The sequence below is a fragment of the Lissotriton helveticus genome, chromosome 3_1, assembly GCF_964261635.1.
Source record: "Lissotriton helveticus chromosome 3_1, aLisHel1.1, whole genome shotgun sequence".
Lineage (NCBI taxonomy): Eukaryota > Metazoa > Chordata > Amphibia > Caudata > Salamandridae > Lissotriton > Lissotriton helveticus.
In genome coordinates, this window is record NC_136061.1 from 1,490,320,692 (window position 1) to 1,490,335,009 (window position 14,318).

Sequence of the window (14,318 nt, forward strand, 5' to 3'; positions counted from 1 at the left end):
CCAGATGCATAGCTCTTCCGCTTTCCATTGCGGGCCGAGTGGCCTTAATGAAAATGATCATTGTGCCCAAATTCTTCTACCTGTTCACAAACATCCCCTTCTCCCTGGCCGTCACTTCTTTGCCAGACTGAAGAGTCCGCTTAGAAAAAGGACATTAAAGCAAACTAATATATATATCCAGCCCTTGGTTTTGGTTATAGGTAACCACGGAAAGGATAATTTATATAAAGACAATAAGGTGTATATTCTCTAAAAAAAAAAATTTGTGTTGGGTATGATTTATATATAAATTATCCTTTCCGTGGTTAACAATATGTTGCTTTTCTGATTGTTGATTACCTATAACCAAAACCAAGGGCTGGATATATATATTAGTTTGCTTTAATGTCCTTTTTCTAAAAACCATAGTTTGTCCCTATGATTAGCAAACTTAATAATGTATAGGGGTCCCCTGTTTTCCAAAAGCTGAAGAGTCCGCTTATTCACTTGGAGTGGGGAGGAAAACAGCCTAGGATCAAATGGAGTACCCTCACGCTGCCGTTCGCCCAGGGCGGATTCGAAGCACCCAGTACTGAACTGTACTATCTCAGCGCTCAGGAACACTATTCTACTTATTGGCTTGCACCCCCAACCTTCATGACTCACCTGGCAGTTAAACAAGGGCTTATGGTATCCGCTTCACTCGCAGGACTTCTAGCTGTAAATAATAAAACAGCTGGGGGACCACGGTCCAAAGTGGCATGCACCAACAACGTGTTGCGCGCCATAGGCAAACGGTCCCAGGCACCTATGCTTTACTCCCCGTTACTTCCTCCCTGAGATCAGCCTAACCTGCCCATCACACAGGAAGGCATCTGCAAGCGCATGATCCTCAGGTTTGGGATGAATACCTAGGGAGACATGTACCTCGAAGGACAACTCAAAGGCGCAGCACCATTCTTTGGTGACACTCCCCCCCACTACCATGGTCCACTACCTCTACCTACGTTTGCGACAGGGCGTCATAGCCGCTACACCTGCGTTTCCGGAGGAGCCCCCCACACTGCTCCCACTGCATCTGACACTGCAGGCTGGGGCATCACACGCTGTATCACGCATCTTCAGGGCAACCATCAGGGCAGGATTGAATGGTTCCCTGAAAGCACGACCGGGATGGAAAATGGAACTAAGCCATCCAATTACAGACAAAGCCTGGGCATTCTGTTGCCAGCAGGCTGAGCGCATTACAGGTACCAGCAGATTTAGGATCAAACATTTTAAATTCCTTCACCGCATGTACTATACTCCTGTGAAAATGCACAAACTTCAATTGCGTGATAGTGATAAATGCGACCGCTGGGGGATAGACGGTCGGGGTTCCTACATGTTGCATGGGAATGCAGACCTGTGGTGCCCTTCTGGACTGGGGTAGGCGGCGGCTCTGGGGGACATGACTGGAGGCAGTTTGAACTTACACCCGAAATGGGCCTCCTGGGATACCTCCCTGGGCACAAAGGCAGCATTAAGTGTTTCCTGGCTCTGGGCCTCCTCCTCGCCAAGCATAACATTGCATGCAGATGGGGAAGGGGCCCAAATTCAAGGATTGGTTAGCCGACCTCACTTACTGCCAGGAGCAGAATGCTATATACGCTGAGCTACTCCCTGCCCGCTCACGGCCCCGGGACATCTGGGAACCCCTTACATCCTACCTGCTGAAAGAAACAGTAAGTGTCACTGACGCCTATGCGGCGAACAGGCAAACTAATTGCCAAACGGAGGCTGCTGGATCCCAGATTAGCGAGGTGTCTCTCGAGGTCACCTGCTGTGTAATTCTGTATACCTCTCATGTTGATGCCTGACATAATGTACTGTGACCCACACTCGAAACCTAGAATCCTTTTTGGTCTTTATGCACTGTATCATTGTATTTTTGCACTGTAAATGAAATGCCCACCAAGTATTGTTTTTGTTAGTACTTTAATACTAAAAATGCCAATAAACAGATTTAAGAAAAAAAATTGACCGAGTGGACGGCTTCTGGTATTGCCTGAGTGGGCGATCTGTTCCGCGCAGCTGTGTGGATCACATTTGAATACCTAAGGCTGGAACTTGAGCTCTCACGGGGATGCTTCATGTTCCATAGAACCATCATAACAGTGATTAGGAAGCATTGGAGGATGGGGGTGGTGGAACACCACAACTTAGCAGAGATGTCATCTTATTTGTATGACCTCTGGCACTGGTATGTCGGTTTCATGCTTTTACCGAAGTCTTAGAACCAATGTAATGGAGCCCCTGACTGGCCTCTGGGAGAAATGGGAAGAGGATCTGGGGATTGGGCGAAAATTCTGGACCAAATCCTGAAGGTGTCTGGAAACTCCCCATTTAAAAAATATCTTTTATGTCCTCCACAGAGCGTACTTTGCACTCTGTAGAGTGAATTGATTCACCCATATGGCGGGGGCCAAATGCCCTAGTTTGGGGTAGACGGAGCTGAAATACTACTTTGCGGTGTGGACCTGCCCCTCCCTGGCTGCATTTTGGGAGGAGGTCTTGGCCTGTATTACTCATATTAATGAGCACGATGTCCCCTACTTCCTGCGCCCAGCCAAAAGTAAGATCACAAATCAGTTCATTGACCTGGCCGTGGTCCTGCGAAGCAGGAGATCACGCTGAGCTGGAAAGCTGCCAGGAGACCCAGACTAGAAGCCCTGTGTAGGGAGCTTGAAAGATGAGCAGGCTTTGAGAGTGGAGTACTGCTTCGTAAGGTAAAACGTGGGCGAGGTTCTCCTGAGGTTGCACAAGAACTTGGTTGATTGTATGAAGGAACCAAAGCCACCATCGACCATAAACTTCCCGAGGAGTACTGGTGCCCAGGTAGAGGGTGGGACCTGAAAGGATGGCAATGCTGAAGAAATTTGGGATAGTATGTTGTCTTCATTACGCAGGTGCTTGTAAGGGGTTAACTTCTGGAGACGTTTCACAAATCCAGGACTTCATGCTAACAGAAATGCTCTGATCACTCATGGTATGGCTCAAGGGGAAGGGGAATGTTCGGAGTTTCATATATTGCTTATTCGAGACATGTATCAGTGGGTGGATGCTGTATGAAGGGATGGTCGATGTACATCTTGTGTGTAAGTCCTGCCTTTGTTGTAAACCAATACAAAGTGTGTTAAAGGTTGATAACAAGGGGACAACCTTACCTTAGTGCTTAATTTATAAAATATGAAGTGCTCGGGCCAGAGATAACCCTCAGGAGGGCACTGCAGGGTGCACCACCTATTGTCCCTTCCAGTGCTGCCAAATACCCTAATAACGACACCATCTTAAAATTACAGTCCTGCCATTGTGGCAGTTTGGACTGTACAAAGTTACTAAATTCAGTAAGAATGGCATGAGCAGCCTGGTATGAATATTTTTTATATATTGAATTTGGAAACACTTATCCCGTGTGCTTTTTAAGAACAAAAATCGCCTGGGAGCACCACCATGTCCTGGACTGTCATAAATAGGTGGCGGAGTCATGAAAAAGGTGCCTGTGACAAACACCGGCACAAATTAAGCCCGATCTCCTCTAAATCAAAGGCTGGTGTGCCATGTGACTGATTTGGCAAAAATGTGCATGAGTGTGAGAGGCCCATCACATGATGGGGAAGTGAGGTGTTGACTCATTTGTTTCTATGGGCTCATCCACCTTCTCTTAAAACTGATGCCTCTGTATGTAACAAGGGTGACTCATTAGTCATTATATTCATCCCCTTTTCCAGTGTGTCAAATACAACCTTCTAGACTGTAATTTACTTATGGGCAGTCCACTTCCAGAAATAAATGCTCCGGGCTGCACCCGGTACCCCAGCGATTTCCCATTGATGGATTTTGAACTTAAGTAAAATCTACACTTTGATTAAGAGTGGAATACTTTGCGTTACTGATAGGCGAGCATAAAAAATGGATTTAATAAAAAGTGTTATGAGGCAAATATATATCATGTCTAAAAAACAAAAAAAAGCCGAATCTTAGGAGTGGCAAGTGATGCTCCTGTTTACTGTGGCACATTATGTCTAGCATTATGTGAAACAAATGGCAAATGTTTTTGTTAAATATTTCTTAAAATTCTGTAATGCAAAGTATTCAATAATCAATGGTCACGAACCATATTGTTCTCATCAGCTTTGCTGTCTGGATTCGTGTGGCCTTGCCCATCTCAGCCTTACCCAATTGTAATGTTGGTTATTGGGCTTTTACCATGTTTTCTTAACATCTAGTCGATAGTTGCCCAGGGATAGGTTTGCTAACCTTATTTAAAGCACGTGGGGTGATAGTATCAGACAGCTCAGCTTTGCTCCATGGTAAAATGGGAAAAAAAGAAGAAACCGAAAAGTAGTGGTGAGTTAAAGATCATTTGATAGCTGTTCTGGAAAACTTCGTGGCTGGAAAATGTATACATGGCCTGGGGACTAATTTCCTTCCTGTCATGAGAGGTACACTGTTGGTTTAGGACAAAGTGACTGTGCAACTGGTCTTACCTACCATTTTGTCACTGCTTACACCAATCATGAATAATCTTAACTTTAGCCCGGCAGAAGATAAAACCTCCTGTCAGGCGTGGTCATTAGAGGTCTGTGTAAGAGTGGGAGACCTTTTTGTTGCAGCAGGAATCAAGCCCTGTGGAATGTTGCATACTGGAAGCAGAAAGAAAACACTACTATCCGATAAGACATTGGCCCCTACACCAGTCAATTAGACACACCAATAGACACAACAACATTTGAGAAACGGCTTTGATGGAGGAACTGGACTAAACATTTAGATACGAGTTTCCGAAATATATAAGCACCCATAATGTAGAGCTTTCACCATTGCAAAAACTTTGAGAATTAAATGGGACAAACTACCAGAAGAAGGTATTGAGAAGGTCTATTCACTAGGACACCTAACAGTTGGTAACATAGCAACAGGAAGGGAAGCAAAGCCAAAAATAGTTCAATCTTAGTACTATACACTCACTTTATTACATCTTATGTCAGTACTACAAATTACTAGAATATTGGACAGTGTTCCTAGACCTAGTAAATGCATTAGTTCTTCGTCCTCCTCCCAGTCCATCATTTTGAGGTCGCAGTCCACCTCCCGATTTAGGAAAGCTGCGTAGGATGTCCCTCCCACCCAACGCGGAGCGTCAGAGGTTTAGCCAGACACCAGAGGGAGAACATGGACATGATTCAAGTGGATCCTGTTTGGCCCAGGAGGTCGTGATTCCTTCTACTGAGATACCTTGCAGTTCGGCCTCATTTGATTCTTCCTGCCACCTTCCCCTGGAGAGAGATATGCACTATGTAATTTAAAATAAATAAGCTACTTGCGTGGTAATGTACTGTGTTACAAAGGTACCTTTGAAAGAGACTGCGTGATACTTACCTGAGTGGCAAACACCACGTGGTAATTGTGCTAGGTGGTGAAAGATGCGTTGCAAAGGTGACATACCCCTCCGAAGGAGACCTGGCATTGGTTGTCTTTCGGGGGGGGCTTTAACTATCTGTCTGCTACCCTTTATGAATTCATAGTTTGCTTGTCACTTTTGATGCCCAGGTTAGAGCGAAGTGTCTGCAGGGTCACAAGATGCACACACACTTTGGCCTATTCTGTATCAGAAGCCCCTCTCCTGGGTTGGGTTCAGGGACTCTATTCTTCGGGGATGGCACCTTCTTGGACTCAAGGTAAATTGATTCTGTTGAGTGAAATTTGCAAAGCGGTCACTTGGGCCTTCCCAAATTCCTTTATACAGCATTACAGACTGCGACGGGTTTTAGTGTTGCTTCTTCTGTATTCAGTATTGTTGTGAACATTTGAAGTTTGTAGTAGCATGTAAAATTACTTTGGCGTTGCATGTCAGTGGCTTTCGGAAATGAATGTATATTAATTAATTAACACCTTTGTGTTTTCTTTGGTATTACTCAAAAATAATAACTGGGACGAGGATTGAAAGGAGGGTGGGGGGTGGGTCTTTCAGTCACTTTCCGGTATTGTACAAAAGCAATGATTGAAACATGGACGAAAACCGCCAGGAGTAAAGATTTTTCCTGCTTGCAACCCGATTTCATAGACATTATGTGTGTAATCCAAATGATCGCTGAACCATGGGGTAAGGCTCGAATTTGCACTGCCAGAGAAAGGCGAAATAGGTTGTTTAGTATTCTGGAAATGGGGAAATATTGCAACACTAGAAGGCCAAGCCAGAGATACTGAGAATAATACACAAATGCATCACTTCTAGACCTATGAACAGCTATCCAGTGGATACAAGCTAAGGTTGAATGATGCAAGTAATATTAAGATTTGAACATTACATTGACTGTTTTTTTCACTGAGGATGGTGGTTTGTGGATGTGAGGGGGACTCGTACTAAGAGAAGTTACTACTGTTTTATGTTTTTGACGCTTATATGAAGATTTATACATGCTTATTTTTCGCTTTGCTGTAGGCGAAAGTAACTATCACCTAAAATACAAATAAAAAGAGTTAAGAAAAAAAAATATCCTGCTTAAAAGATAATCAAAATTCTAGCAAACAGCCTTTCCTACTGATACAGATGGGCAGTCATTAATTTAATGCCAGTGTCACGTAAAACATTTAGGCAATTTCTAATGATTGCTAAATTTATACTGAATTGTTTGCAGTAAAGCTGCATAGTTGCACAATAGGTCCTGGGTATGGCACCAGTTGCACAGCAGAGTCTTTGAAAATAATTGTTTTAGAATGTGAATAAGGAACGAAAACTGATCATTTATGTGATAAACTACTGCATGAACTGACCAATGCCATTCCTATCCCTTCCCTCCATCGATTTATTTAAATAAATGTGGGCTCTCTGCATCGATTACCTACATTTCTGGATGAGCTTTGCCTGTCTCAGTGTAGGGAGGGAGTCCTTTTGGAGCTACTGTGCTTTGCTTTATCCAGTTGCAAACATGGTTTGTGGCATCATCTTTCCAGTTTATCTGTTATTCTAAGGCAGCAGTAAGTAGGAAGCAGGGGGCATGGTGCGAAAAGTATCCTAGCCAAGCCTTATATCCTTACATAGGGTTTCTGTGGGCATGAAGGCTAGCAGGGCACAAAATACCTAGAGAGTCCCTCCGCATGATAGAACACGGGCATGAAATTATATACTCACATTTTTATTTAGAGTGCAACACATCTCCCGATGCAGAGCAGGACATAACCAGCACTTTCTCATATACGAAAACGCGAAACATAAAAAGGTAGTTGGAGCTGAAACCATCCCTAAACTGTGCATGATATGTTAAACTGGTAGAACAATGTCTTCTATGTTAAGAGGTATGTGTAGCTCATTTGACTGACTGTTTTTCTTATCTTTCTATCTTCTTACCCATTAGATCTTATCACTTGTCTATATCCATGATTCCCTTGTCTCACCCACCCCTAATTCTGGCCAAGTTCTCCACTCCATTACGATTCTAACATGTCATCCTCCCACTTCACGTAACCTTATTGCAGTTTGTAGTTCACTTCCATTCCAAATATACACATACCTTTTGCCTCTAGTTCACGTCAAGACTTTCAAACAATTGCTTATTTTACCACCTTAGCTGGTAACCATTTGACATCTCTTTTAATTTCTTAATACACACGTACACTTCACCGCACCCTCACACAAAATGCGATATGGGCACTCTGTGATTTCATTATGGTTTTTGGGTCTGAAGGAGGATCTGTGCATTACCCACATCCACCTGGAGCTAATGGTGGGTTACGTTGATGGCCTGGGCTAAAGGTGCATCCAACTATTGAACAGCGAGATCTACTGAAGTTTCCTTTGGCAACCTCCATGTTATCCTTAAAGTACTTCTTTTGTACTTGTGCTATGATTCCTTATATTTGGTTGGATTAATTCATGTCATGTTGCAGGCTCTCCAGTCAATTCTTGCTGGCGTTTCAGGAGGAATCGAGCTTATACCATGTAGGCTAGAATACGTTTGATAAGGAGAGTTGTTTCCTTCTTGTAGAGGGCACTGAGACTGTACTCCTGAATATCTACCAGTATGGACTGCTCTGATGGAGAGTCAGAAACTTTACCGATAGTCATGGTGCTGATTGTTGAACTTCACATGTGTAGATCAGGGACCTGTTTTACCAATATCCTGCTTGAGTATGGCAGTAAACCGTCAAACTGTAAGGTAGTTCTTGTGGTTTTCAACAGTCTGCCAGGGATTTTGCAATAGGTGGTGTCATGTTTGCGAAGGTTGGAAACATTACATTGTAGGACGGATGCATGCAAATGATGCCAGTACTAATCATTGCAGAGTATTTGTTGTCCTTGAATCCCTATGATTCGGTATGGTCAAGTTTTGATACCTTTAATTTGGTTTATGTCATTCTAAGTGGATCGGACTCCTTAGTTTGAAACAAGAGTGTGAGCGTTAATCCAGGAAGATTGGCATGGTTGTTGGTTACTGCCTCGCTAGAATGACTCCAAAGAAAAATAAAATGACTCCAAAGAAAAATATCATGGCCAGCGAGGAGCACCACAAAAAATAAGTTGCGTTAATTATTCCAAACTTTTATAATGGTAATACCTAGGTGAACTCGATGTTTTTCCCTTCGCTAGCAGTTGTACATGGCAGAGCTGGTCTACTCTGGATCACATGTATGCATCCCAGTATAGTGATGGCATTGGCTGTGTTAACACTGGAGAGGATTTGAGCATCACAAAGATGCTCAAGATGCCTCAACCATTACAATCTCCATTTCCTCTTTTGTACCACACTGACTCCGACCAGAAACACGAGATTTCTTGGTGCTATAAATTATGTATTTATTCCTTTCTTCACATTTAACTTCGAGCCGATTTCTTTGAGAGGCCACATACGATGTTGCCATACTTTTTGCAGGAGATCACTTGAGAGGTCAAAAGCAAATCTGAATCCTACTTAGTGTTGAGAAAGCGCATGCTCTCACCATGTCAATCCGGCAATGAGTTCTGCAGAAAGAAGATATAATTTGCCAATTTCTTGTTTCAACTCTTCGCCATTTTTATTGATAAATCTCCATTGTGTTTAGTTTGTAAATATTTGCGTTAGATTTTCCACACGGTACCATACATATATGAAAATGTTTCACATTTTTACGCCCACATAGCTTCTTCCAGGACTTACTTTTTGATGGATAGGAAGAGGGAAATAATGGCATTTTGAGAGGAAGGACTGTGGTTTTGGATGTATGTAGGGGCATTAGCAGACTAAAGTTGCCGCATCAATTCTCAGTTTGGGAGTATCTCTGGAAATTAACTATATTCAACCACCCATATGCTGAAAGCAAGAAGAGTCCCTGAAACTGCTAGCATGGCAAAAAGCTAAGCTATTGGGTGTGTTACAACACACTCGAAGTTGCTTACCTTGCAGACTGGAAATTTAGTGGCTATTGAGCCTTCCCTTTCTACATCCTCATTTTGCTAGCACTCTACCAAAAAGTTTTCTTAATTTATCACATCATTGACTGAAGTGTTGCATACCTGCTATCTTCCCCATAGCTAAATGCTATCGATTCTAAGAAGTTTGTTTTTATTGAGGGGGAAAATCACTTGTGCCTTACATGAAGAGTCTGGCACTGAAAACCTTGAGTATAGTTCAAATGGACTCTCGGGTGAAACGCCCATTTCTTAAACCAGGCGGAATGGTTTAGTAGCTTGACCAGGGCACGCTCTGGTTCTTCAATTCATCTGTCACGATTCACATTTCAAAGAAGTGGATTAAAGGAAGCTCTTATGAGTAAAACCTCACTGCCTTGTGGGTGGTCTAACCGAAGCCTTTTGTGGCAGAAACTCTTAATCTTGAGGACTTGCTCAGGATAGCAAAAGTGTGCGACTTCCTACCTATATAATTTTGTTTCAAGGTGTTCTAAAATCTCATGGGGTAGTCTTTGGACTGCAATGTCCACTTGACCGATACAGTTAAGTATAACAATTTAAGCAAAGAATACTCTTTAATTATATGTAAGCTGCCCAAAGCAATAGCAGTACAATGAAGTTTCACAGGTGATTGTAACATCAGAATTTCTCTTTTCTGGTATTATATGCTAATCGATTTATCTTATATTTTCATCTCTTGTAGGTATCGTGGCCTTATCCTCGGGCTGACATTCTTGATTTACACTGCTTTTCACCTCTCACGAAAGCCAATTAGCATTGTTAAGGTATGTGTTAAATGTTGTTGATGTGGGTGTCCAGAGACGTTCATCTAAGTTTGACTCCCATTTTATAATAAAATTAAAATGTGGTTGAGTAATCTTATTTATGCGAGAGTATACAATAACACTAATGTATAAATATGTGCATGGGTTGCTTTTGTGTAAGCCATCTACAAAAGTGATGGCATTTTCAAATTGTGTCCAGATTATTTCACTAAAACTGCATATAACGGGTTTCCTTTGTGTACCCACTGTAGCATTTATTCAAGATCTCCTACAAAGTGCTACCGTTTTTAGTTTTCCAATGTAGGAATTTCCATTATCTGCTTTTTTATTTAGTTCTGAGTCAACAGCACTGCTAGCAAGACCGGTTGTGTATAGTACGCACAGTGAGCTTCTGCTTGGCGTCCTTGAACCACTAGATCATTTTTTAAAGGCTCTTTCAGTGATTAATTTGAGGCATTGTCAATCATATGCTAAATAAGTTAGAAAAGTGTTTTTTTGCCTCCTATAGTGTGCTCACGTTGCTGAAGTAGTGACTTTGTAATCTTGAAGTAGTCCTCTTTGGAACGAAAACATCCACTTGGGACTCCACCTTGTTGCCCACTAATCTCGAACCCATACCCAGCCCCACCACCAAAGCAAGAAACCAGGAGAATCATTATAGACTACAAGTTCAACAAGACAGCCCTTGTTCAATTCAATACATCTTTATTCGGATTCATAAATTGTATCCATAAAAGCACAGGTCAAGTAAATCAATTGTACATAATACTTAGAATCTATAAAAATACAATACGCATAAAAAGGAAGGAACATGGCATATGGAATGTGCACATATATTAATTATTGCCACTCACTTATAACCATATTTTGTGGGAACATGCTAAGAATCAACCATCATTCTTCGCCCACGGAAATGCGTGCACGAACAGTTGCTTTCAAAAAGGAACTTACTCGGATAACCAAAGCATCTTCTGCTAATCTAAGAATTTTAGTGTAAGCTACTTTATGGTCAATAATGGCCGTTTCCTTAAAAAACGGAATAAAAACCAGTTTCGTGTACATTTGGTAAAAATTACAAAAGAATAAAAGTGTGCCATGATTTGTTTACTATGGTTATCACATAAGCACGTCATTTGATCAAGTTTAGTACTATACCCTAACGGAAAACCGAGCATGTATTTCATAGTGTCTGCTCTGAGGCGAAATAATAATCCTCTTTCCAATCGATCAATGTTCTTCAAGAGATCACCTGATGGCGAGTTGAATGGCATATTCTCTATTGACATATACATTGCTACTGACGATTTAGACAACTCTTCATCATGTCTTAACGTGTTATACTTTTCATACAACATCCCCTGAAGTGATTTTTTAGTTACACTACCCAAATCACTTGGGTTTAAAAAGAGGTGTTCGAGATTTACACTAGACAGACTTTCTCATACAGCAGAAAGCCATGGTATATCCATCTCCTTATCGCATTTGAGGCAATCAGAAATTATACTTCTTGTAAGTGTTGCTGCTGGGTTCTGTCATACTTTAAGCCAAAAAGTGGCTGGCCGTGCTCTAATGAAATCCTCAATATGTGTCAAATTTAACTCCCCGTGACAGATGTACTTTGATGCAGTGATCGGGGCTCCCAGCAATTTCCTGCAGAATTTATTTTCCTTGCTTTGGATACCCTTGCAGCCTGAAAAACCCCAAACCTCTGCCCCAAAAGTTGCAACCGGGATGCATTGTAGTTTAAAACTTTTAGTGATGGGTAGTACTGCCTCAACTTTTTTAGGTTGGGGTAGTAACCATACTGAGTTAGCTGCAAATACCAAACCCAAGTATGGAAAAGTGCAGGTGCTTTGAAAACGTTAATTTCCTATGGCAAATGATTTAATAAGGTGCTTCTTTGGGCCACATGCCATTAAAAAAGATTTATTAAAATTAGTACGAATATCTAAAACAGCCATAAAATTAACAAAGCCCTTTATTAAAGTGCGTAATTCATTTAGGGTGCGGCCCATTAGGACCGCATCATCTGCATATAATAGAGCGGGGAGAATGCTACCATTAATACTAGGGACATCATTGGTGAGCTTGGACAGTGAATTGTGCAAATCATTAATGTATAGAATAAATAACAGTGGGGCCAATACGCACCCCTGCCTGACCCCTCTACCAATAATAATGTCATCTGACACCTCCCCGTTTTTACCAATCCGCACCCGGGCCTTTAAGTCCCTGTGTAGATACGCTAAAAAGTGAACTAAAACTTCGTCCAACCCATATTTTAAAAGAGACCCAAGATGTGACCTGTTTACAAAATCAAAGGCGGATGTTAAATCCATGAACGCCAAATAAATAGGAGATTTCCATGCCACACTATATTTACCAGTAATTAAATTGAGGTTTAGGCACTGTTCAACAGTGCCTAATTTACTTCTGAAACTTAGTTGGCAGGAATTTAGGATAGGTTCGTCCTCAGCCCAGGTCCTAATCCTATTAAACAGGATTCTCCCAAGGATTTTTAGTGTATTATCAATCAGGGAGATTGGTCTGTAACAACTCTGGTTGGTACGGTCACCTTTATTAAAAATAGGGACTATAATACTAGTAGACCATGTGCAAGGAATTGAAGCAGCAGTTAGGTTATTAAAAACGTTAAGTAAAAGGGGTGCCCAGAATTCTGGTTCATGTTTTATATGGTCTATTGGTAGCCCGTCGGGACCGGGCGCTTTATTACCCAGACTCTGCTGTATGGCTTCCTCAACTTCAGATGCAGTTATCTCAATCTTAGATGGTCTTTGATAGTTATGTGGATCCTCATTCCCTGTTGTAGCTTGATAGATCTTGGAGGATACCCATGCCTCACTAGAAATTGTACAGCTTATAGAAGTTAATGTGAAGCCCGCTGATCTCATATCCTTCACTGCTAGCCAAAAGCTATTCCCATTGTTGAGTTTGGCAGCACATGCAAGGTTATCCCATCTCTCTTTTAAGACAACTGGTTTCCGTTGTTTTGTAATAAGCTTATATTGGTACCTGATAATTGTGTAAGCGTCTGATCCCTTGGGTCCATCACGAGAGCCTTACGAAGATCTCTATTGGCTCTAGAGCAAGCACTGTCAAACCAGCGTGGGCCCCTATTGCGCTCGATTGTTGGTTTTGATAACATTTGCTTGATGCCCCCACACAGTTGGACAAATGAGTCAACTACCTTAGGGTTATGATCGCCTGGAGTCAGACATCTATCGATAAGTGTTAGGTGTGTTTTTATCATTCTAGAGAATAGATCATTGCTATTAACACCTCTCCAGACCACTCTCAAATTATCAGCTGCAGGCACAAAATTTCTAGCCCCACATTGTTTCTCAAAGTCTGGCCTGGAAGCAACTCTTAAAGTGGTAGAAATGGGGTTATGGTCACCTAGGAACGTTTGTATAACCTCATCTTTCACCAGGCAGTCTACCAATAAAGAGGAAATAAACACACAATCGATTGTGGAGGTACAGCCTCGCCCTCTGTATGTTGGTACAATGTGATGGTCTTTATGGGGTACCGCCACGATTTCCATTATATTTGTTCAATTAAAATTACACAGGTGGGCCAGCAATTCGGTCTCCCTATTGCACGGACGTTTATCTGCAGATAGTTCCTTGTCTAACATGTCATTATTTGAAATCTTTGCATTAAAATCACCACCTAAACATATGCCAACTAATTTGTCGGACAGCCTTTGTCTTTGTAAATTCGAGATAAAATTAAACAAATTAATAAAATTTGCATTCGGGACAGTGTGAACATCATTATTATAAAAATTCATAAAGCAAATGGATACACCCTTAGTATAAATCGATGCCTGAAAATTGTCATTATCAGTTGGTAGCACTTTGGCACTACCGCCTGCAGAAATATTAATCCAAATCGAAAGACTGCCTGACGGGCGACACTGCTTGGAAATAGGAACAATTCCGTTAAAACATTCAAACCCCTCTTGGTATAATTCCCGTGTTGCCCAGGTTTCTTGCAACATTAAGATGTCATATTTTTGGGCTGTTACCCATTCATCTGATTCGATTTTAGAAGCCAAAAGGGGAATGTTCCAGCTCAGGATGTTTAAATTTGGCTCTCTTTCG

At 41.8% G+C, this 14,318-nt stretch overlaps 1 protein-coding gene across 3 annotated transcripts in view; it reads left to right on the forward strand.

Annotated features, from left to right (window-relative positions):
- The window catches only part of SLC37A2 (solute carrier family 37 member 2), a 928,549-nt gene that overhangs the window by 53,729 nt on the left and 860,502 nt on the right, over positions 1–14,318 (forward strand). For all 3 annotated transcript variants that reach the window (XM_078682149.1, XM_078682150.1, XM_078682148.1), the window contains one exon: positions 10,110–10,191. In XM_078682149.1, coding sequence (XP_078538275.1) covers positions 10,110–10,191 — 82 coding nt within the window. The remainder of the gene's footprint in view (positions 1–10,109; positions 10,192–14,318) is intronic.